Source organism: Pseudopodoces humilis, chromosome 8 (assembly GCF_049639895.1).
Source record: "Pseudopodoces humilis isolate 2021_Gansu_Grassland_sample_001 chromosome 8, ASM4963989v1, whole genome shotgun sequence".
NCBI classification, from domain to species: domain Eukaryota; kingdom Metazoa; phylum Chordata; class Aves; order Passeriformes; family Paridae; genus Pseudopodoces; species Pseudopodoces humilis.
In genome coordinates, this window is record NC_142207.1 from 35,611,043 (window position 1) to 35,636,625 (window position 25,583).

General features: G+C 43.1%; 1 protein-coding gene across 14 annotated transcripts in view; it reads right to left on the bottom strand.

The window, feature by feature from the left end:
• LRRFIP1 (LRR binding FLII interacting protein 1) overlaps positions 1 to 24,438 on the bottom strand; it is a 100,410-nt gene extending 75,972 nt beyond the window's left edge. For all 14 annotated transcript variants that reach the window (XM_014257777.2, XM_088059151.1, XM_014257776.2 and 11 more), the window contains exon 1: positions 24,252 to 24,438. In XM_014257777.2, coding sequence (XP_014113252.1) covers positions 24,252 to 24,341 — 90 coding nt within the window. In that variant the 5' untranslated portion in view covers positions 24,342 to 24,438. The remainder of the gene's footprint in view (positions 1 to 24,251) is intronic.
• Between the last annotated feature and the right edge of the window lie 1,145 nt (positions 24,439 to 25,583).

Here is a 25,583-nt window from a genome sequence, read left to right on the forward strand (position 1 = left end):
TGTAATTATTTTTTACAAGATTATATCATTTTTCACCTGAACAGCAAGATAAAAACGGATCCACAAAATATTTAAGAGACAAGTAAGTGTAGAGTACCACCCCAAAGAAGCTTCACATAAAAAGACATACATGAAACAGCTCTTTAGCTATGCAAGAAAAACTTAACTGGCTTCTTTTTGAAGAATTTAAGTAATGTACAATTCAGGAGGAACAAGTCACTTCACATTAGACACGTATCAGTATTTGCTTTATGGCAGACTGAAAGCTGAGCACTGGTACTGAAAACTGAGTAAGGAGCAGCCAGGACAGGGCCCCAGCCCAGCCTCCACTCCTCACTGGCCAGTTCTCCCACTTCAACCTAGGAATAAGTCTCCTCCAAACACTGCCTGGAGGGGTGGGAGGCAAGGATGCCCCTGCTCTCCAACATTTCCAGCAGGAGCAGAGATGTGCATGGTTTTCATTGGGGAGCACCCACGAATCTCCATCATTAAGGAATGCCTTGGGGATGAAGCCGGATTCCTGCTGGCCACTGCAGCTTCTCTCCAGGGCCCTGGCAGCCAGCCCAGCAGCTCAGCCGCTGTCCCACTTCCCAACACCAGGCACCAGATCCCAACCCGGGGTCTCCCCCAGTGAGCACTGACAGGATTTCACTCCCCACATCAGACGTGGGACCCTGCTGAGCTGATCTCAGGTAGCAAAACAAACGCTGGCTCTGCAGAATCCTGTCCGAGGCTGGCTTGGGAGGTGCCACTTCTGAGTTTAAAGGAGAGCCCGGCTGCCCAACTGCCCAGTGCAAAGGACACAGCACACACACGCTGATGCTTTATGAGTCCTCCTCTCTGGTGGCCACTTTTGAACCACTTTTGATCGTCTGATCTTCTCCGACTGATTCTCCCATTAAAAACACAACCAGGATGATTCATTTTACAACATTGATACAAAATTGCCCTTAGTTTGTTTTCACCAGGTATCACCTTTGGAGATAAATTATCCACTTAAATGTAACAGAACATTGTTGCAGCTAGGTTATTTACTTGTATTTATATTTAGCAATATTTACTCTTCACAAATAAGGACTTTTCATCTCTTATTTATAAAATATCCTTATAAATGTTGATGTTCTGGCAACATTCAGCTGAGATCACAACTTGCCTGTCTAAATATTTGACGATATAAGGATTCTAGCTGTGATGGACAATGCAGATATAACACTGATACAATTACAGGGTCAGCAGTACCTGATTCATCTGGCCAATACCATCACCCACATAAAATAAATCACTTAGTTGATCAGTATTAAATATGGAGTTTGCTCTATATTAGATGTTTCACATGGTTTACCTTTTGTTCTCAAAACAGCACATAATTAACAAAGCAGGTGACAGGTTTAGTGTGCTACTCCTAGAATACATTCCTCACTTTCATGCAGATTCCCGTGGCTTAAATATACTCTGAAAAAGGAAAGCTTTATCACAGCCACCATAAAGTCATATACTCCCACCTCCTTACAGCAAAGCATTGGACAGCTTTCATTCCAGCCATCTCTTTTATGAGGAAATTTAAGTGTTTCTTGTATTGCCCTCTTTGTGCAGTTTTTTATTAGTCCTGTAAATTCCACAAAATTGTACCGCTGGGATCAGTTGTATCGATCATTCTCCCTGAATCTGTTCAAGCTTTTAAATCTTGCTGTGTTATTGCAATAACAACCATCTCTCACCACCAGCAAGCCAAGGTGAAGGGTTTGTTTTCCCCTGATGATGTTCAGGATTGAGCCACTGCCACGTTCTTCCACCAATTCCCCTGCAGCAGGAAGAACCCTAAATAGACCGATTATCACCAATCCCTTAAAAACCTCTGTCCAGAGGGTGCCCACAGAGGCATCTGCACAACCTGAATATTCACTCTGGCGTTTACAGACGGGATTCACGCCTTTCTCCCCGTGCTGAATACGTAGCTCCCGCGCTATTCCCATTCTGCAGGCAGGGCTTGATCCGATCTCCTTAGGGAATTAATGCCCGGAGCAGGCACGGCAGCTGCCACCCATCCCATTTGTTCCCCGGAGCGGCGACAGCTCCGGCCTCAGCCCCACGGATCCAAGCGACAAGGGACAGATGGCACCGGCACCGCTTCCTGCGGGAGCCACGCTGCTCCACAAATCTGCTGCTCCGAGGAATCCGCCTGCCTCGGAGCGCTGAGCGATGCCAAGGGATACTCCCAGAGTTCCCTTTGTTCAGCCCAGCAGCACCGCTGAACCAACCACCCCATTGCTCCTTGTCCAGCCACCGGCTGCCCCTGGAAAATCAAAGGAAATCAGTGATTTCCCTGCTCATCCCCCTGTGGTGTCTCAGTACAGGAAGAAAAAAAAAACCCAAAACCCAAAAAAAAAAAACCCAAAAAAGAAAACTGGCCATTTTCATCACGTTCACGCTGTGAAGTCTCCCCATGACAACGCTGCTGATTTACGCAACCGCTATTTCTGTCGCTAACAAAAGAAATAAAGGATCGGGAACAAAGGGAAAATTGAGTAAGAAAGGGGAAAAAGCACCACCCTAGTGCTGGAAGTACATTCAAGTGTTAGAAAATGGAACCTGACTTATAAAGGGTTCAAAACTGGCGGCAACTGTGTTCTTTCACTTGTGTGAAAGACAGCTCTGGCACAGGGAGGAGAAATGAGACCTGGAAGTTCTGTTTGTTATAAAATCTAAGGCCTGATCCAGCTGTGAGACTAACAAGGAGAAAACAAATTTAAGTGCTGACCTGTAGTTCTAAAATTAGTTTCATTAAATGCATTTACTACGAGCAAATGCCTTTCTGATGACAGGAAAGCCAGGAAAGGACTCTGGAAAGCTGCATGTTCCTCACAGCACACATCACCCTCCAAAACTAGATTCCTGCCTGTCTGGTAGGTAGCAATGCTGTTTATAAATATAATTATTAGTGGGTTTTTAAGGGCTTTTCTATGTTGTCTTAACATGAGCAGTGCTTAAGAAGACCCCCCACCTTTTCAGTCCATTGGTGTCAAAAAGCAGCAGCACTGTTCTGAATCCCACAGAGCTGCCCAAGGCCTTTACAAAAAGAAAAAATGTTCAAGCGTTCACACAGAGCCATAGTTCTGCTAAATATAAGTGGGATATTATATTCCTGATCTTAAAGAAGCATCAGAATTGACAGTATGTGACCACGTTTTTTCTAGCACATAAGCTGTATAAAAATAGCCTTTTCTCATCAAACTGAGACTTTTATGCCTCACAGTGACATTTAAACCCTTTGTGCTACAGGGGCGTTTCATCGCGAATTCAGCACAGCTCTTGTGCTTTTTTTATCTTTAAAATGTTTTCACTAAAGCACTCAAAGACCACTCCATTAGATTCACACTGCACTTCCCCCAGGCATTCTCAGTCCCAGCTTCCCAAGCAATGGGTCCATCTACACATCACTGGGCTTTCCAGGAAACCGTTTCCAAGAGAAACTGGAATACAAAAATTTACTGAGAAATTATTTTTTTCATTACTTTAAAATGTACTTTAAAATTACTTTTCCTCTTCTTGTCACCACCGTTACCAACTGCTGCTCAGACTGGAAATGAGGATCAACCTTTTAAATGTGAACCTTTTTCCTCAGATACTCATAAACAGGTTTTCAGTTTCATGGATGCAAACCTACAGGAGTCATTTCCTTCAAGCATTCAGAGAACACAAGGTCAGGACCTGTGCGTGTTCACATCAGCCCTGATGTGACAAAGCCACAGTGGAGGGAGACCACTCCAAGGTCTCTAAGTTGACCCTTAACTGCATAACCATGATGTTAAAAAAAAATGCAGACAACTACAGAGATGGGGTTTTTAAGTTACTGAGAACTAGATAGTCAAGAAAATATTTTCACAGATCTGAGGCTTAGGCTTTTGATTTCAAATTCATTGGTAGCTGACAGGTTTCAAAGTGTTCATGATGCTCCAGAGGACTTAGGGATGAAGTGGTCTTAAGTAAAAAGTTACTAAGCTTTGTTAACACATGGGTATTCACAGAAAAAATGGACAGTGTCTTGATTTTTCCAAATCTAAACTTAAACCAAGTGTAACTACGACAACAGCCTATATAAAAATTTGAAATACCCATTAGCTACACCATTAGTAAAGCAGGATCTATCATTGTTTTAGTTTTTCAATTTTTAAAATGTAACATCTCAGCAAATTCAGCCAGACCTTGGCACATGATACACTGAATTTCTAACCCAGTTCTCCAGCAAAATCCTAGTTAATCCAGTCACAATCCCTTTATTCTCACCCCGTGTTTAGCATTAGTTTTTATTTTTGCCAACTGACACTTAGTTTGTTCATACACCTGAGCAGAGTATTTATTATAAGCAGAAAAAGGACAAGTTCATAAAAACAACCAGCTGAAGTCACCCCCATTGTCTACACATCCACAACCCCGCGAGCAATGGAAGTTCAGTCCTACAGAACAGAATCTATACAGGCTAAATTCTTCATGAACACTTGGTTTCACCTGAAAGAATGTTTTTATTCCCAGCTTCAGAGCTGGAAGCAATGAAAGCCACACATGCTGTAAAAAGCTGCCTGGAGACACAGCAATGAATTCTTGCTTCCACTAGGAGAATGAGGGCATCCATCTAAACTCTACCTCCTTTGAACAGAAATGAGACTCAGCCACACCAGACGCAAACAGCTCAGCTGAACACGAAGGGTTTGTGGCTAAAATCTAGGAATGAACACCCTGCATTCTGATGATTAAGGTATTAAAGTCATGTTTAACCTTTAACTGAAGAAATGCCTCAGGAACAGGACCAGGAAGCTACAGTATCCTGAATTTTAGTACCTTCTTAGCTATGCCAATCAGAGGAAGTCATAAAATACTCTCCCTTTCTTGGCTTGCGCAGGATTTGTGGGGAGTAGGTGGTATTAACTTTTCATTAACAGGAAAAGCACTGGGAGTGCTCCCAAATCTGCCTGGGAGACTGAGATTACTGAGTGCAGAGATTACTGTTTGCAGTTTTGGGCAGCACAATATAAAGAAGATAGAAAGTTATTAGAAAGTGTCCAAAGGAAGCACCAAGAAGCCTCCATCAGCAAACCAACCCCAGGTTAACAGCTGAGTTTCTTTTCTGCATCTCTGCCATCCTAATTATCTGCCATCCTAATTAATTGGATGCCTGTTATCACAGGCATCCAATTGCAACACCAATTCCTTATCAATGCAGACCTGACAGCTGCAGATGAGAGTTTACAGATCCCACCGGCGACAGCCTAAGGCATTAACTCCCTTCCACAGAGTCATTTTAAGATTATTAAAAGTGCTCAGGTGACTAATTCATGCTTTCAGGCAGTCACAGATTAAGTCAGGAATTCTCTGTGTCAATGGTGCAATCTAAGGAGAAGCAAGTGGAACACAAAGAGAGAAAAAGCAACATAAATTACCTAATTTGGCACACTTTTTGGTTGCAAAATGTCAGTTGCTGGAAATTGTTCAAGCGCTCAGACAAACACTTCCTCTGAAATACTACTTAGGAACTGTCATCTCAGTGCCAGCATTGCCTTGCTCATTTCCAGAAATCTGCCTAAAACCTGGATGTTTGTGTTCAGAGAATTGTTACTAATTTAAGAGGTCCCCGCCTAGTGCCTCAAACTGTCTAATTCTTTTAATTTCTAATGTGCTAGCAACAGGAGAGGTATTTTTCCATGTGCTCAGATATTTATACAGACTTATTTTTGGTGTGGTGAGCTGTTTGAGGATTTATGTGCAACCTATGGCAGAGGAAAAGGAAAATATGCTGCACCATATATTCCCAGTAACCTTTGGATGTCATCCTTCATATATATAGATTCAGGCAGAAGCAACTTCACCTGAGTAAGCTGAGGCTAAAAATGAAGTCTTATTAACAAATCTAAGTTATTTTCCTTATTTCTGTTTTGATTCTGCTTCCTTATTTATGTTTTAAAATAGGTTCTTTGATTTCAGATGGAATTTGCCTTAAAATAATCCCGTTCTGTATTCCCTTTGTCATATTTTTCTTGGCAAGAGGTTGAAGGACAGGACATTGAGTTTCTACACCAATATCTGAGTAAAACCAGAGATTCCAGAATGAAAATTACTTTCCACAGCAGGAAAATCCCAAATGGTAAGGCACTATCATCATGACTTTTGGAGGGGAGGAAAAATAAGAAAAAATTAAAACCAAATGACAACAAACCCCTGGGGAGTTAACTACAAAAGAAACTTCACAGATTATGAGCTCGTTTTCATATCCAGCTTTCATGTGCAACCTGATAGACTGGACAACTCATGGCATCCATAGTGCATCCATAGGGATCACAAGCTGCTCTCATCTCAGTGATGGACTGAGCTCTGTGCAGATGGAGTTCATTAAAATAAGCACTGTGACAAAAAAGAAACCATTCACACGAGAGCAGAGGGCTGCAGCTGTCGACCAACTCCAAATAACTCTCATAACTCCCTCATGTAACACAGCCCTTCCTTATTTGTGCCTCCCTGCCTGGGAATGACTCTGGGGAAGATTCTCTCATCCTTCCCATCCAATGGGAAAAAGGGTAAGGGGAGTAGGTCTGGTTCAAGCTGAACTTACCTTTCAAAACTTAAAAAAATCCAAGCAGAGGTTGGTGATATTAGTGTTGATCAGACTTAAATTATCCAATATAATTATTAATTTTGATGCACAAGGTGTATAAACAATACCAACTCCTCACATTAGAAATATCAGCAAAATCCTTGCCAGACAGATGCCACTTTCTCTGTGAGGTCTTGTTTGTAAATCACAGCTCTGCTAGGGCCTATTAGTCCTCACCAACACAGCCACTTAATCTTTATTTCCCTAACATGTAATTTCCCTTAATTATATTTGGAGAATATTTATAAGGTTATTAAAGTTAATTGTAGGACTCAGAGAGGTCTTTAGCTATAATTACCAGTACAAATCAAAGCTCTGAGTAATTTTTTGAGGGGATTTTTATTTTTGTGTGTGTGTGTGGTATTTTTTTTTCTTTAAGAATCCATTTGATCATCTGTCATCCTTAACTGCTCATGATGATGGAACTGCTTCGCTCAGTACAATGAGCAGCTGAAACTGGTAAACGTGAATATCTCTGTGGAGAAGCTTTAGCATCCAACTATGAGTCTGCAACAGCCCTTTCGAAATTCACTTGGAGATATAAAATGGGCTTTCGAGGAAGTGTTGAAAAGAATTGATGCTAAATTGATGATAAATCTTTTTACTTTCACACCTGTTTGGAATGCTGTGCTTCATAAATTTAAAATCAGGGATATATTTAAGCTCAGACCTCGACTGGTATTTTACAGCAATTAGGGAAATTTTTTTTTAGTAAGGAGTGGCACCTGAATGACTGCAAGCATCAGGGGGAACTGGCACAATGGGAAAAGCAGACACTGCCACCTTTGAGAAGGTGAAATAGGGGAGATTTGGAGCTGCCAAGCTGGGAGGTCTCCCACAGAGGCTGGTTCAATTGTAGTTGTCACGTACAGATTTCCTGTCCCTCAAACTTCACTCTCACAGACCATATGGGAAGGTTAATATTGCATCTGCAGTATCTTCAGAGAACCCTGCAGAGAATCTGAACAGCAACAAGTGTGACAAGTCCCTCCCCTTTTAGGTGTGCCAGTTCTTCAGCTCTCAGCTGTCATCTTCAATGTCTTTTTTGCCAAAGCTCTGGCTTCAGATGGCAAGTGATCACAACATAATCCTGCAAAAGAAATGAGCTAAGCTTTCAGCCTTCCAGCATGGGGGAAAACCTCAGCCACAGCCAGAATGCAGAGCTCTCTATACAAGTTTTTTTCACTGTTTTACCACAATTTTTTACCAGAAGTAGGTGAACACAAGCATTCATTTGTCATTGGTTGCCCCCTTTGCCTGCACACACTACACATGTCCAGCTTGGTCACTCTGAGAAACAGATGAAGGGATAGCTCTGCTCCTGCACTTTACCAGGATACTTTTCCAGCTCTTGTCAAAAAGTTCTTTGAGGTTACTGCTAAGCAATCCTGGTCTAATGCTTCTGTAGCTAGATTAAGAGAAGAGTCAGGATGCCAAAAAACTTGGATGTGAGGAGGTGACTCCAGTCCAAATGCAGTGATGAAAGGTGCACTACATACAAAAGCAGCCAGAACTATCAAGAATCTCTTGGCTTGTCCTGTCTATTCTTTCACCTCATTCATAAGTCCTACTGATTTTCTTCTCCAGAATTAAATATTTAGAGTTCTATAGTTTGAACTTGCCAAACTTTGGGGACACACACACACCTTCTCAAATTAGCACTGGAAAAAAGATGTATTAGAGGAGGAAAAGAACTGCCAAGCACAAAAGCTCATTTTCTCTAGATTTTACTAATAAATCAGTACTGCTTTTAAATACATCCTTGTCTTCTAGAAGTATCCTAAGACAACATCCATTGCACCAGGGAAGATTATACTCACAGAAAGTAGGTCTGGTGCAATTTCTGCTGAACTCAGGCTGTGGTTTCTGAAGTGCAATTCCACCCAATGTAATCACTTTATAATAGATTTCAGATGCTAGAGACCAGCACTAAATTAAAACCATCCTGACACGGAGATAGTGAAGGACTATCAACAGCAAGGTTAACCTTCCAGTCAATTCATCTCAATAATCCTTCGATTCTGGCTTCCTATCTTGCCAAATCCAGGCAGGAAAAGGCAGGTCTTCTCCAAGAAACAAAAAAACATTTCCTAATACCCAAGATGCTGAATCCAAAAAAAGCTGCTAACGACCTCTAACGTGTTTCAGAATGGAATTGAAAGTTAGCCAGCAAGCAGGAAATCTCTGTGACACCTGAACCAGAGAGACTGAGACAGTTCACACTCTGACCTACTTCAGCCTGGATAACTGCTCAGTACATTTGCAGTGCTGAGGCAAAAACCAGACTCCAAAGGGGGGGAAAAAAAAATAAAGGAAAGGACAGCAGTTTTCCTGCACTGTGCATTCCCAGAAGAGTTAATATTTTTCCTGTTCTAAGGGGTGCAAACATGAGTCAGCAGCAGGGAGGGGAAGAAGACAGAGCCTTAGGGTAACACCATTCCAGAGCCAGCATCGCTTCACCTCTCCAACAACAGGGAAAGTGAGGGAACCAACTGCTTGGGAATTAAGAAAGAGGAATAAAGATGCACCATAACTGGGTTCTGCTCTCATTCTTTACTGGTGCCCTGGATGAACACACAGGATCATGTCCCCTCCTGTAATTAGAGCACAACTTCCAAGCAGCTGGTAAAATCAACACCAACATTTACTTCCAAAGATATTTTAAATATAACACCTCTCTCCTTTTTATCCTCCCCTTTTTTCCCCCCACAATCAATTAATTTTCCCTTTTTTCCTCTTTTGAATAAATGTTGCTGTTGCACAGCATGGCATTTGACAGATTTCCCCAGAGTTCTCTCCCAGGATCACTCTGCTCTTGGTTTGAATCCATGTCCAAGTGAGGGAAGTTCATTCTCCATTTCCATCCCAGTCATAACCCTTTCCCCTGGAATTTCCAGCTATGGTAGAAAAGCCACCAGACAACAAAACAATCCAGGCTCTTATTTCCTGCACCTCAGAGTAACCAAAAAGAAGTCTGAAACTTCTGGATTTGATGAACTTGGAACATTCCATAAGGGAGACAGCTGATGCCAGCATGGGATGCACGAAAGTGAGAAAGCAGAACATTATCTTCTAAAAGCAGCAACACTTAATGGCATTCAAGCAAAACAAATGCAGAGTGCTTTGACATCTGACTACTGAAGCATTCAGTGGCATTACCATAATTTTCTCTCATGCCCCTGAACTAGTCCCTTTCTAAAATAAGCACTGACTGACAAACTTCTAGGAAGCTGTAAGTGTGTGGGGTTTGGGTTTTTTTTAATCTTGGGATTTCATTTTTATGCAGCATAATCTCACAGCATAAGCAACCAAGCAGGATGAGGAGATAAACCAACACAGTGAAAATTCCTTGCTGTGCTCAGATCCAGCCCCCACTTTGGATATCTTTTATTTAAGAGAGACCTTTATGCTGAAAGTTTGATTTAATTTACTTTTTATGGGAAAAAAATGTCTTGTACTGAGCATTGCCAACCATATAATATTTCAAGGGACTCCATCTTCAATAAAATTTGGAAAAAAAAAGGACACTTTGAAGCCAACCTCTCTATTGATTGAGTTGCACGGTGTCACACAGGGCAGTGGCACAGCCAGGCCCCTGAATGAACTCCTTTCAAGAACCACAGAATCACAGCATCTCATTAATGAAACAACACTCAGGAGCAAGAATCGTGCATAAATAATTACTTCTGCTTCTCAGAGATTAAAAGAAAATAAATAAAAATTTGAATTCAGCAGAATTAAGGCACAAGTAAGAGCACAGAAGTTGGCTAAGAGCCACCACTTTGGGGAATAAAAATATTTATTGCTGACTCCCACCCTAAGTATCTTCATGTGCTATAAAAATAGGACTCGTTTTAAAACTATTGTGCAAGAAAAGCTATATTTAATAAATAAATAAGCACAGAATTATCAACTAGGCCCATTATCTTAGATAAAAAAAATTTGTACTTCCCAAGGTGTTCCCTGCACAATCAGGTCACACTTCACAAAGAACCCCCTGAAACACCACAGAATTGGAAATTAAATCCATTTATACAGTTGTCCTGGTTTGGCAGCATTGGGATGAAGAGTTCATCTCACTGTATCCTGTGCCTGCTTTCCTGTTGTACAGCTGAGGCAAGAGCAAAGTGAAGAGTGTGTCAATAAATAAATAAATCAATAAATCACATAATTACTTTATTACCCCTTTTGAAAACATGTATAATATTTTGAAGGAAACAATTCAATGTACGATGTTAATGACCTACATCTCCCTTATTTGCCAGGGCACACTTTCCCTCTTTTCTCCAGTCTTCATCAGCTACTTACTGCATCTAAGATGGAATTCTGTCGGGCTTAGCACATTAAAGAGAGTAGTAGAAGTGTGTTGTTTCTATATATAAACTGCCTGTCTGGTGCACAGTATGTCTGAATTATACAGACGGCCTGACGCCAAATCCAAGTTCTCCTGGATGAGGGGGGGAAAAAAGTCCCTCTTTGGAGTTATTTTCAAAGCACCAAAGCACCCCATAATATTCTCAAGAAGCAGGAGTGCACAGAATCTTTGAAAAAAAGCCATCACACCTACCACTAACACTTCATTACTGAATTTAAGTTAGCAAAGCCTTTTGTAAAGAACTCAAAGCAGTAAAAACAAAGATTTGAGACCAGGAGTAGACAAAACCCTGCAGGAGTGACAAAGCTGTACCACTGCTGCCATCAAACCTTATCAGCTGCTCCTTCGCTCCCTACCAGCATCCACCTTTCCCCCAGGTGGCCTGTTTTCTTCCCCCTCTGCCTCCCCATCCTTTCTTTTTTAAATATTAAAAATACATCCAAGAAACCACTGTGCATTTACTCATAGAAGAGTGTGTTTTATCCCACACAGAAATAAAACCACTTAAGTTTTCCAGTAGTAACATAACAGAGGTATAGCATAGGCATAACACAGTTACCCTTGATCAAATTTATAAAATTCTGCAGGCCTTCCCAAGGTGACACTCAGACTTCTGGCTGCTAGGCAGGATTTCCTGCCATGCCCATGGTGTCAGTCCTTGGAACTTCCTGAAGTTTCATGTCAAAAGTGCAAGTGAAATGAATTTTTCTAATGACCACTGAAGGATTTTTAACCTGTCCAATCCCCGGAACTCCTGTTCTCTGTTTCAGCACGTGTCTCTCCAGCATTTGGGCAGCACTGACTGCTCAGCACAGCCTCACTCCTCATCTCAGGTGCCACACAACACTTCTGTTAAAATCTCTGACCAGACTGCATAATCAAAGCAGGTTACAAGGACCCCACATTCTCAGTTGCTATCAGCACTACTTAAACTGTTAGGGAGTCAAAATAATTTTTATTTTACCTCTGCTAAATTCTCATTGCAAGTTTTGATCCTCAGTCCCAGTGCTCATTGACAGAAGGAGAAAAATCAGTGTGTTGAAACACTCTCATGGGAAGGCAGATGTCCAGAGCCTAGCTCCAAAATTTAATATAAAAATGTCTAAACAAGGGATAATGCAGTAGAAGCCACTCAGAAAGGTGGACACTCAAGCACCCTTTAAAAAAGTAAGTCAAAGACAACTTTTCAGTAGTGAAAAATATTTCATCTTCACTCAGTGGCATTTTCCCTTCCCAGCCATGTATCTGAAAATAGATATTTTCCTTTTTCCTCATTTATGAGCCTTTTGTCCTGGAAAGCATTGGCCTAAAATTCAAGATATTTAAAAAACAAATTACTATTTAGAGTTAAGTACTTTAATAAGTGGGAGTTCAAAACAGAAACATTCAAGTATCAGAACAAAGGGTTCCACCTCCTTTTACACAGCACTTTTCATTTCAAAAAGTGTTAAATACCTACAACTTCATATATCTAATAGACTAAGTTTCTCTTCATGCCTTATAGGTGTATTTCTAATTTCTCTCACAAAAAGGCAGGGAGACAAAACCTCTTCAAATAATTAATAAATCCTTAAAGGCCTACCTGACCTCAAGCAAATGAAAGACAAAACAAACTTTTACATGCAAACATTAAGATTCAAAACAGGAGATGACCTTTAGTGCACCCTTCCATGAGTGGAATGTTCTCATCCACAAGCAGATTTAATTAAATTTAGCTCTTTAGACTGATTAGAGTTAATAAAGCAATTTGTTAATAGACCATTTTATTATGTTTACAATGTACTGTTTTGTTGGAGATTTTGCAGTGGTTACAAGCTGCAAGGCACTGGTTTCTCACCCTCTCCGACTACACTGATTTTATATGAACTCTAAAAGAAGGGCCCAGAGTCATCATAAGCACTGGAGAAGATGAGAATATAAATCAGTATATAAAATATATTGCAAGAGGGACCCTACAAGAGATATCACTAGGAGTGACTGTTTTTATTTTATATATAAAACAAGCCATGTTTCAAATTCACCATATGAGAGATACTCCTGTACCACACAATAAAATAAAATAAAAAATCACCATACACAAGGGAATTATTGTAAAAATTGCTTTTTCATGCCCCTCACTGCTATACATTTCTGTTAAGCTCTGGACCACTTCTTTGTGTAACAAGTGTTTGGAGAGACCCAGGTGGGAAAGTCTTGCATGGAATTCTTCCAACTGTACAGCCCTCCTGCAGAGGGACTGTGCTTCTGGTTAATTTAGATATTCTGCTACAAGAAATAGCCCACAGCTCTCCCTCAGGCTACCCATATTCTCAAGGGAAAGCCAGAAAAAACCATATACAGGCTGACATTCTCCATTTGTAACATCCACCAAGGGAGTGCCACAACCCGCTTGAGCAAATCTGATATAAGGGAGAGTGTCTAAATCCAGAGAAACTGCCTCAAAAAAAGCCAGACTTTTCTTGTTAATACAGCTGGATGCTGCAGAGGATGGGTAACAGCCTCCACTACACCATGCTGTACTGGATTTTCTGTCCTTCAAGCACAAATATCAAACTTCAAACATTTAGCAACGGTGCTGAAACCACGGCTCTCCAGGAGAGAAGCCAAGTCCTACACTCAGTTTGCAGAAAAAGCACACAGAGGATATTTCACAGGGAACAAGCTTTTTTAAAAAATTCACACTTTTCCAGCAATTTTGAGAGACCTGTCAAAAACTAAATTAAAAAAATAAATAAATAACAATAAAAAAGCCCCACTGTCCTCCGTATCATTTTGAACTGCAACCAGATCAAAAATTCGTGAGACGGTCTTACCTGGCCGGCAGACAGGAGTTACCCTCTCATGCTGCTATCATTCCACAACCCTCTCCTTCCTAGGAAAAGGAATTCCCTGAGAAAGAGCCAGGACATGTCAGGAGAACTTGCCCAGAGTTCAGTGATGGCGCTGAACCACCCTTCAACTGGGATTAGGGCTAAAAAAACAGCATTGTTTAAGAAACGATTGGACAGCTTTTGCGTGGGGGTGGGACGGGATTACTGCCTCCAAACTGGGCCTCAGCAGTAATGGATTACCTGGGGAATCTGTGTCCTAACCCTCGGTAACAAATTAATTCAGTTTGAAATGTGCTACTGGGCTACATGCACCTTGTCTAGGAGTTCAGCAAGAGTGACCCTCACAGCTGTTTTACTGGAATTCTGGAAATCAAAGATTGGAATTGCACCAACAGCACAGGCCAGCTCGTCCCTGGGCAGCTCCTTCCTTTGCCTGCTCCATTCTTCCCCAACAGTCTTTACCACCCAGCAGATACAATTATAAATTGTATCCTCAGTCACACAATCTATTTAACACTCAAATTTTGCAGACCAGTACCTTTAAGGTCAGGAGCAGCTGTGTTTGAAAAACAGCAAAAGCTTAGCCCTTGGAGAATCACATTCTATTAGAGGAAATCACAATGAAACCCCAATTCCCTTAAGATTTCCTACTAGTTCCTGAGGTGCAGCAAGGAATCTTAGAAAGGTTATTCCGATGGGGTTTATACCTGATTGCTGTAACTCACAGAGCATCCAAGATGTTTTCTGGGTGCACTGTATTGATTTTATAGTGGGAAGACTGAAAGAGGAGCCTTGTGTAGCCAGCAGACCCCAGAGGAGCATTTCTAGATAATTCAGATCTCTAAAAAGCTTGTCTCTGTTCTAACAGGTTCAGCATCCCCTAAAAAAAAACATTAGGCTAGATTTTTCTAACAGTACTGTAAGATCACTGATCTGTATTTTCTAATGCTAAATTTGTAGATTGGTTAGACAGAAAGTTCTGGGTTACCTCTTGACTGAAAATTATTGCTAAATTTGATAGGATGTGCTTATTCAATCAGTGATACAAAAGCATTTCACCAGCACATACACAGAACCTTTCTTCACTTGCTCCAGTTCACCAAATAATGACTTTTTTCCCTCCCAGGGTAATTAAACAAGAATGCACAAATATTCCTAAAAACACTGCGTAACCCTCTATAAATAAAACAGTGACATTCTCTACATATACCAACATTATCTCTTGCATCCACACCATTTCCCAGAGCCCCTGGATTCCTCCACAGTTCATGTAAAGGTTAGGTCACATCACTGTTCCAATGCACTCATTTCACATGGGGGCAGATTTCAATTTCATATGGAAGAGACAATGGAGCAGCGTGACCTTTGGGTATCACAAAACAAGTCCCAAAAGCCTACTTTCATTTTCAACAGATGTTGGTTCAACATATTTGTCAGTGTAAATCCTCTTAGAGCCCAGCAGCACATGCAGCAAGGGAAGCAAACCAAGACCAACACACACATTTTTCATATGGGAGAACGGACATTTTAAGGAAGACAGCTTATGGGAAATGCACAGCAAAGAAATAGGAGTTGCAGACCATCAAAAAAATTTACTTGTTTCCTGAGAGCACAGCAAGTTGTATCTACTGTTTTCTTGGCAAGTCTGTTGAAGGAACTTCAAGTTTGCAATCAGAGAGAAACAAAACGTAAATACAGATCTAAAACAAAACAAAATTCCAAAACCCAATGCAGTAGGCTGTTTCCTCTGTTTGTAATCAGCAGAAGCAAACACAACTTCATGGGTTTTGTGTGAAGACTGCAGCACTTTGGCACTGATAAAAAAAAAAGACATATCTCAACTATCTGACTCTGAAGCAACATGTGTTTTAAAAGGGAAAAAATGTGAAGCTACCAGAGTCCGATAGGAGACCAGAGCCCAGGGATTTTTCTGCATGTGAAGCACACCAGGAGCCTTTCCTTGCTCTCCTGTCATCCCAACATGTTAGCTGATAAACGCTCCATAATTAGAAGACCCAAGTGGGGATGCCTGAAATCTATCTGACCTGAGGGAATGAGTTTAAAAACCTGACCCAGCTTTTAGTGTGCCAGATCCTCCTGTATTCCATTTCTGCCTACTGGAAAGGGCTGGCAAAGGCTGACACAAGAGACAGACTCAACTAAACATGGTATTCAGTGGGATTAGAGAAAGGTTATTTTGGGACGTAGGAAGTACTCAAAAGAGGAGGGCAAAGGGAAAAAAAAAGTAATATTAAATTTAAATCAGATGCTGTCGAAGGGAAAGGTCACAAGATACGCACAAGCAGAAACCAGGAGGGAAGAAATATTACTCCTTTACATTCCCTGTCTGAGCAGAGCATCTGTTGGACTGGGGGAATGGTTTGCAAAGAATCACCAGTGGGACAGACGCATCACCATTTCACTGCAGGCAATATCAACACAAAAGTCACTGCCCAAACAGCTACACCAGCAAACACACGAATAAACTCCTTTTGTGGAACACTCTTCCATTAAACTCTGCTGTTCTGGGAGAGATAAATCAATCTGACACTAATTATGTCCAAAAACTGCAAGTAATGACATCATGGTAGGAAAAGCCCAGCTTTGAGGGATATATTTTTGAGGAAGCCAGTTGGAGATACCATCTTGCTATTTCTTGGACAGAAGTTTGGATACAAATTGAATATTCCAGTCTCCTTCACAAAAACCTTCCAACAGCTAAAAGAAAAGGAAACTGCAAACCTGAAACCCAACTACTGTCTTTGCATTTCTTCACATGCCAAAGACAACAAGCACTCTCATACCTAATTACCAGGTATTAAAAATAGGAATGTGGCCACGGTGGTGCACCTGGCAATTATGGTTTACCAAAGCCTCTGATTTCTTGTACAGCAACATGTAACACAAAAAGAAAATCTAAATGTTGTCTCAAGGAGCACAGGAGCCCAGGAAGTGTCAGAGAACCACAAGGCACACGGTGTTTTTGCAAGCCTAATGTGAGGATTAAGCTGTATGACAGAAGAAACTCTGCTCTTGCAGAGAAAAGCACTGTGCAGGAAGGAGGAAAGAGGTGATAAACCAGCGAGGAGTAGAAGCAATAAGAAATGAAGAGGCTTCCTCATTCCTCAATACATCTGAGACAGGAACATAGCTCAGATTCAGCACTTTCAGATCACTTTCCTTGTCTCCAGCTCAACTCTGAGAAGCTGCAGGAGTGTTTAGGTGGATAAACCCATAGCTCATGCCAAGCTGGCTCACAGGCACACAGAAGGGCAAAGCAGATGCCACTGAGCAAATCCGCCTCTCCTCCAATCACACCCAGGCTATTTCCTACTGAAAGCGTACCTCAAAGCAATCAACTTCCCAGTTCTAGGTCAGACATTTTTAATGAGCAATTAGCTCAGACACTCATTTTTCTTGGCATCAAATAGGATCTTAAGTCTTTAAATTAACAAAAGTTATTTCAACGTATTCGGTGAAACTTTCAAGTCAGAACTAATCACTTGAAGTTTTAGACCAGAGCTGTGCCCTTTATGTTCAAGCATATCCAAATCCCAAAACACCCATCCTTCCTCAACCTAGAAAGAGATAATTTTGTTAAAACTTGCACATTTTTATATCTGAGATTAAAACAAACATTTTTTCAAACTATTTGAAGACAAACATCTCTCCTTTCAGAATTCCTGACGTAGGCACACAGCGAATCAGAACTTCACTTCCAGGAAAATGTGAAACATTGAGGGGATGGAGGAACAGAGCACAGAATTGCAGGCTGGATGCTCAAGTACAAGTCAAATCCATCTGGGGAGGACACTCGACAGAGTTTAGCCAGGGATCCACCCATTTCTGCCCAGTTTTTGGTTTAGGCGCACATCCACATCCCAAAACAAGCGACACTCAGTCTTGGAAACAGCATTAGTCATAAGTTCGTTTGTATCTTCTCTCAAAACCCAAAATTCTCAGCTGGTTAGGCCATAAAAGTGCTATTAGCTCTGCTCATTGGGAAATGCTTCCCAAGCCTTGCCCTTCATGCCTCATGCCACTTAGCTAAGTTTGTTTAAAGGCAGAATGAGAAACCATCCAAATATTAACTGGAAAAGCCTTTGGTGCTGTGGTCTAGGTTAGGACACTTGTCAAACTCTCCCAGTGGGCAGAGTTCTAGCACATTCCTGCCAACATCAAAACAGTGCTTCTGTGTTTTCCCAGACTTTTGTACCCTCTCTGCAGACCCCCAAAACCATGAGTTTTTAACAGCATGACCAGAACTTCCACATCTTCATAACAGAAAATTATGTCACGTGGCCATTCAGCTACCTGAAATCATTTGCACATTGCATGCACTGCAGGGCTCTTCCTGCATAGCTAAAACCATCACATGTTTCCACTGAAGTACTACTTTACTTAGTATTTATTGTGCCACACCAAGCTTTCATTTCAACAGCTAAATCTTCTACTGCCAGGCCTTTGAGAGTTGCCTTACATTTCTTGCAACTTCTACATCAAATCTGCCCGTAAGGATGCTTTTGAAATATATTTTTGAAATGTATTTGTTCTCATTTCAGTGCACATATCAGTTTATTTTCCCAGCATTAGCCAGGAAAGTTCTTCAGCCTACTTCTTGTTCCATAACTAAGGTGAAGGAAAGGAGAGTGTCTTGGGAGTTAAAGTCTACAAATGTCTTCTGACAAGAAGCCCTTAAGCACTTCCCTCATCTTTACTGTGTGATGAAGCCCAAAAATCAGCTATTTTTCTACTACATGCAAGGCCAGCTGTGACACTGGTGAATTCAGAGGTGGAAGAGCACCAGTTATCAGGGAGCTTTCTCTGCTTCTGGTATTGAAGGGACCATGCACCTTCCCTTCTCTGGGGTTTAATATAAACCCTCAAAGCCACCTTTCTGAAGGAAACTTTGGTTTACTGCAGCTCCCTTACCCCTCCCCCCCCACACCATTCCAGTGGGCAGCTTCTCCCCAAAAAGTATTTCAGCACCAGTGAGACAACAGCTGATATTTCAGAGCTGCTATTTTAAGGATTGCCTACGAGAGCTCCAGTCTAGCTAGACACATTCACTGCTCTTGGCAACCTGCTCACTTGACAGGAGGGACAAATACCTTGCTTCACAAGCCCAAAATACTACGTGGATTACGCTCCTTGCAAGCAAAGGATGAAAAAAAAAATAAAAAAAAGAGATCCCCGTGTTGAAAGCCTTGCAAGTACATTTGAGCTCCAACTTTATCCAGCAAAAGGCCTGGAAAAACATCCTTCTAGATGAGGTAATGATTAGTGTTACATCCTGCAGCCAAGCTCAGCATCTGGGCTTACAAAGACAGAGGCTGGGCTTCCCATGCTGTTAATCCTACCAGTAGTCCCTTGCTTGACTGAAACAGGAATCACAGTTCCTAAACAGCTGCTTCCTCAGACAGCAGGAGAACAGCTGAAAGGGACTCAGGCCAAGCATGGACACAGAAAAAGGCAGCTAATTGCTTCAAGTTGAGAGGTAGATTGTAAGACAGCTTCCAGTCCCCAGTTTAACCAACATGAGATGGGTCTCCAGATTTTTATCTCACTTCTTTAAACTGCTCCTTCACACATTTACTTTGGGAGAGATTGTAAGTGATGCCAATGCCATTTGCTGGCTATATGGATGTAAAGCATTATGGAAAAAGGAGAGTTTGAAGAAGAGCATATTTGCCACATAAAATCATCTCAAATTTAGAACAATTCCCCACGCCCTACTGGCAAGCTTCGCCTACAAAGTCCTCCTTCCTTCCTATATTTAGGTCAGCCAGGCTGAGTCAAGCCCTCCAAGAGCATCCCTTGCTTTCATAACTTTCTGTTCTAGAACAGAAAAGCCAGACATGCTTTTTTCAGATCATTTGTTTGGATCATACATTAACACTCATAAAGGGAAAAAGTAATGCAATAAAAATATAAGTCAAGTACTGGTGCTACATAAGCCAGGCTGTTTCTAAGGGCTTTTCTTGGAACATTCACCCAGCTTACAAAAGCCTTCACACATCTATAATGCCAAATACTGCTCAAAAAAGTTCCACCTCTACCCTAATGAGGCACACAGATCTAATACATAGGGAACATATCCTAAGGGAGTATATCCTTAGGGAACACACTGCTTTAAATGCTCTGGTTTGCATAACAGTTCAATAAAGTTTGTGTGGCTTGCATACCCATATACAAATAGCCACTCTGCTTGCTTTAGCTTCAATTTGTACTAAATTGTTTTCATCTCTATTTATGGAAGTCACCCAAACTGTTGTATAAAACAGAGTTTTCTCCCCCAAATTAACCCCTCAATTTAACAGATTTTACATTCAGCCATCATAGCATCTCATCACTAGTCCCTAAACTCCAAGTTAGCCTGCTGAAGTTACTTACTGCCTTCTCACTGTAACCATTAAACCTGGCTGGCTGGTTTCGTCTGCATTTTGAGCTTTTTCTAATTAGCAGCACTTTCTGCTCCTTCACAGCAGTGTAACATCCCAATTTTTGAATCACTAAAAATACAGATCAATGCCCAAACTGATTACTTCAGTGAAATAGTCAAATGTATGATCCATAAATGGATCGTGCTAATTTTAAAAAAAAGTATAATTATGTATGTACAAAGAGGTAGGTGACAGTTCTTGGAAGTGACATAAAGTGTACAAAGAGTGAAGGCACAACCCTCACAACATTACTTTCTTTAACAATAAAAACAAATTATATTGCTTAAATAAATAATTTCAAATTAACTATTATCTAAAGAACTCTGCTCTGTAAAATGGTGGATGAAGATTTCTAGCACAGAGAGGACACATGGCAGGATCATTTTTCTGAGAAGTGTAACACATATCTGTCCGCAAAACTGTGGCAAAACAAGGTGTCAATTACTTTCCTAATACAAACATGAAATTGACCTTGTCCTTCCTCATTCAAGAAAATAAAAAACAGTAACTAATATTATCAGCCTACAAGAGAAATATCAGCTCCTTGTTGGATTTTCAGAACTCGTGCTCACACAACAATTATTCCTGCAGCTAGGGGAGTGGAAATTAGCAAAAAAGATATTCCCCTAGGAACAATGTCTCAAGTAATCACATCAAAGCCATCTAATCCAAGCAGGAAGCCAGCTCCTGGAAGGCTCAGCTGGGCAGGACTGTGCCTTCCCGAGCCACACGCGCTCCGTCCGGACAGATGAGCGCGCAGCACGCGGCCGTAGCTCCCGCTGGCTCTGCTGGCACAGACCTTGAGCAGTATCAAACTGCTAGATTTTGCAAACACTGCTGGCATGTGCTCACCAAGGGGAATGAAAGAGCCCAAAGGTTTCCATTGACCTAAACACAGAACAATCTACTGGCGTCAAGGCGAGCCTGAAAGCGGAGAAGCAGATCATTGATCGGCTTCGCTGACGCCCGGGAAAAAACAAGCTCAGCAGCACAAGGCAGGTGTGTGAACAGCAAATCCTGAGTGGCAGTCTGTGAGTCTGTCAGAAACTCAGAACACCGTGTTTTGTGCTAATTATATTTACATATTTGCCATCCACTTAATTACCGTGCCTGTCAAACTCTGCAGCCAGATTGGTGGTACAGCACTATCCTCTCCTGATGGAAGTGATTTGCAGTAACTGCACCTTCTACCTCTGCTCTGAATAGGTCTAGACAAGGTGATTAACTCAGATGTTTAATGTCTCAAACATTAAAAGTGCTACTGATTAACATGACTAATACTGCTACTAAACCCTTGTCACTACAAGATGCTTCACTCTCACCATTTCCTTCCTGTTGCTCAGTTACTTCCCCTCCCGATTGCTCTCACTGCCCCCTTCACCACACCAGGCTCTCTCTTGGTCTGTGCAAGACACAGAGCAAGACATCCCAGGTGCAAATCCAAACAAATTTATATTCAAATGGCAGGAGTTTCAAAAAGTCCTTGCAAGTCTTGCTGTCTTCTTATAGGAGCACGTATCAGAGCGAGAACGGTGGGTTTGCCAAAATATTTTGACAACCACAAAATAAAAGATACCTCTGTGAACCAGTCTAGTTTGGATGCTCTCTTTGGCTCCCGTATGGACATCAGGAAAATGAGACTCTAGGATCTGCAAATAACTTGCCAGCACCTCTGGCTTCTGGATAACAAAGGACCAAAGCAAAGACAGGAGTGAAAAATCTATGTGCAAAAGCAACATGTCTGTGTCCCAGCTTTGTCTAAACAGCTGTGAGGAAGGCTGGAAGAGCCAGAATATCAGTAACCCTCCTACCTTCTTAACATGGAGACCCCCAACATCCTTGCTAAGGAGAGACAAAAGGCTTAGTTGACATATTTTAAGACTGGATCACGCAGAAGGATTCATCTGGGATCCTTTGTGTGGAGAAGAGGCAGTTAAACAACAAAACAATTAAAGCGCTCTGAGACAGAGTAATGCAAATAGATAAAATAATATGGGAAAATGCTGAACCTTGAACTTGGCAGTTCACAGTTTTAGCACTCAAGGGAAAAGATAAAAGACATGCTTGTGTTGGGTTTCTTGAGCAAATGGAGTTGTCCTTTAAACAAACCCCAGGAGAAGGAAGGAAAAAAAAAAAGCCATGAACCACCACAATATTTGAGTCCTCAAACCAATACACAATGCAGGGAAAAGCAGATCTAAGATAAAGAAAAAGAGAAAGTGGGAGAAAAACGTGCAACAGAAAAGAGCAGCTGGGTTCCTTGTTAGAAACTGATGTCTTCCTTAATCAAATGACAGCACGGCCAGGACACAGTTGTGGAATTCAAACCCTCATCCCAGAACAGTTCTTAGGGTATTATCATTACTCTAACAGACAGCACAATCACTCTTACTTGTTATCTCATGTCCAGGACATGAGACATTCTTGTCCTCCTACCTCAAACTCCATCCTTAGGAACCTTCTCATCACCCTGCCACAAAAATCTGACTTCAGAGAACACACTGAATCACTCACACAAAGCTCAGCCAACTAAATGTATTCCAAAGATGCTACAAACTACCTGAAAATGGTGCACAACAATTGGAAAGCCATTGGTGTAATAAGGAGCACGATGTCACAGCTAACTCAACCTGCCAGCCAGTGCCACCAAAAATAAGCTATACATTAGCATTCACCTGATCCTGCTGCAGCTGTGAATCCGGAAAGGAAACCAAGAGAGATCTAAAATTCTTCCAGAAGAGCAATTTCTCTTGTAACCCACACCAACACCAATTGGCCTGACACACATAACCCATGCCAGAGGATAAGGATGGCCACCTTCAGCAGCAGCACTGCAGCAGTTTAGACACTGAATCACAGAATGGTTTGGGTCAGAAAGGACCTCAGGTCAACCCCTTGCCATTGGCAGGGACACCTTCCACCAAACCAGGTTCCTCAGAGCTCCATCCAACCTGGCCTTGGACACTTCCAGGGATGGGGCAGCCACAACTTCTCTGGGCAACCTGTGCCACAGCCTTACCACCCTCACAGGGAAGAATTTCTCCCTAATACCCCATATAACCCTGCTCTTTTTCAGTCTGAATCCGTTCCCTCTTGTCCGGTCACTACATGCTCCTGTAAATTGCCTCTCTTCATCTTTCTCATAGGATTCCTACTGGAGAAAAACCCCAGGGCTGCTTATCCCCCTTTTCCCCCACTGGAGGACTGCCATGGCAAGGATGGAGAACAGACTTGGTCAGATTTAGGAAACATAAAAACCAAATTGCCATTATCTTGGTTACCACTGAACCAATTTAAGTGTGCAGAAGAATAAGGAGGCAGGAAGCATCAGCAATCAGCTGGTTTTGAAGGTTAAAGTCACATTGAGCACGATGCAGTGTCTGGTGGGCAGCAATACAAAAATCAGTTTCCAAGTTAGAGGGTTCGCTTATACCCACACCCAGCATCACCTTGCAGTATTCTGGCTTTCATTTTTCACTCCCGTCCCTGGAAGTGTTCCAGGCCAGCTTGGACGGGGCTGGGAGCAACCTGGGATACTGGAGGGTGTTTCATGCAGGGAGCTTGGAACGAGATGATCCTTGGGATCCCTTCCAACCCAAACCACGCTGTGATTCTATGATTTATACGTATCCATAACACACCCGAGCGGCCTATTTCCAGTGGTTAACACCAATCCCGGTGGTTCTCAGCAGCAGTGGCTGGCGATGGACGTTCCCTCCTGAGGGGCTGGAGCGGGGGGGCTCCGGCACCTCACGCCCTTCCCTCACCGACCGCCGGAGCGGTGCCCGGGGATGGCGGCACAGCCGGGGGTGAAGGAGGGTTTCCACCTCGCCCTTCATCCGCCGCGGTGCCGGGGGCCGGGGGCGCCTGCGCGGCGCTCGGGGGAGCCCAGGGGGGAAGGCGAGGGGAGGAGGATGGAGGAGAAGGGAGAAGGGGGGGTGCCGCCTCCCGCCGCTCACCTCGCGGGCGATCTGGTTGAGCGCATCGTCCTCCGCCGTCAGGCGCTCCCGGTTCGGCAGCCGCTTGCGGCCGGCGCCCGGCGTCCCCATGGCGGGGCAGTCCCGACCGGCCCGGCCCGGCCCGGAGCGGAGCCGAACCCGGAGCCGGAGCCGCTGCCCACCGGCCCAGAGCGACCCTCCCGCCGCCTCTGCCGCCTCCGCCGGCACGGCCGTCACCGCCCCCCGCCCCGCGCATGCGCCGCCGCCCCCCGCCCTGAGGGGCCGGGCTGTGGGTGCCCGCCCGCTGCCCCCACACCCGAGACCGGGGTGTGTGTCTGATTCCTCCTCGCTCCCATCACCACCCAAAATCGGGGTGTGTTTGGGGGTCTCTGCTCGCTGCTCTCACCGCCTGAAATTTTGGGGGGAAGGGGGAGTGTATGAGGGACCCTGCTCTCTGTTCTCGCCATCCGAAATCGGTGTGTGTGTGGGATGGTAACTGCTCACGCTCCTCGCCACCCAAAATCGGGGTGTGCGCGGTCCCTGCTGCTCCCCTCATGCCCCTTCCTGCTCCCTCAGCCCCGCTGTGGGCCATCCCCCTTCCCGCTGGGGTGCCTGGGCTCCCTGCCCTAGGAAATTACAGAATTACGGAATAGGTCAAATTGGACGGGACCACAAAGGGTCATCTGGTCTAACCTTCCAGCTCCAGCAGGGACATCGCAGAGCACAGAATTGTGTCCGGAGGACTCTGAAATATCCCCACTGAGGGAGACTCCACGCCCTCTCTGGACTCTCTGTTCCCTGCTTGGTCACTGCCAAGGAAAGATTTTCTGCCTCCTGTTCAGGTGGAACTCCTGGGCATCAGCATCTGCCTGTTCTCGTGTCCCGTTGCTGGGCCCATGGAGCAGAGCCTGATCCATGCTCTGGCACCCACCTTTTGGATATTTATACACATTACAGAGGCCCCCTCTCAGCTGTGGCTCCTCTTGAGGAGCCCCAGCTCCCTCAGCCTTTCCTCCTCAGAGATGCTCCAATCCCTTCATCCCCTCTGCAGCCTCTGCTGGATCCCCTCCAGGAGCTTCCTGTCCTGAGGAGCCCAGGACCAGACACATGGAAATCATGGAAATGGACATTGAAACCTCACCAGCTGTAAAGCTGGAGGGTTCCTCTGCCACAAATAGAAGGGGAGCAAGACAGAAACACAACTCTTCGTGCCATGGCACCTCACACATCTTAATAGCCCTGTGGGGTCTCTTCAACAATGAATTTTCCTATCAAGTATAAGTGGACATGATTAATTTTAGTGTCAAGTACATCAGTGCTTAATTAATTCACTTTGACAAGGAACATGTATTT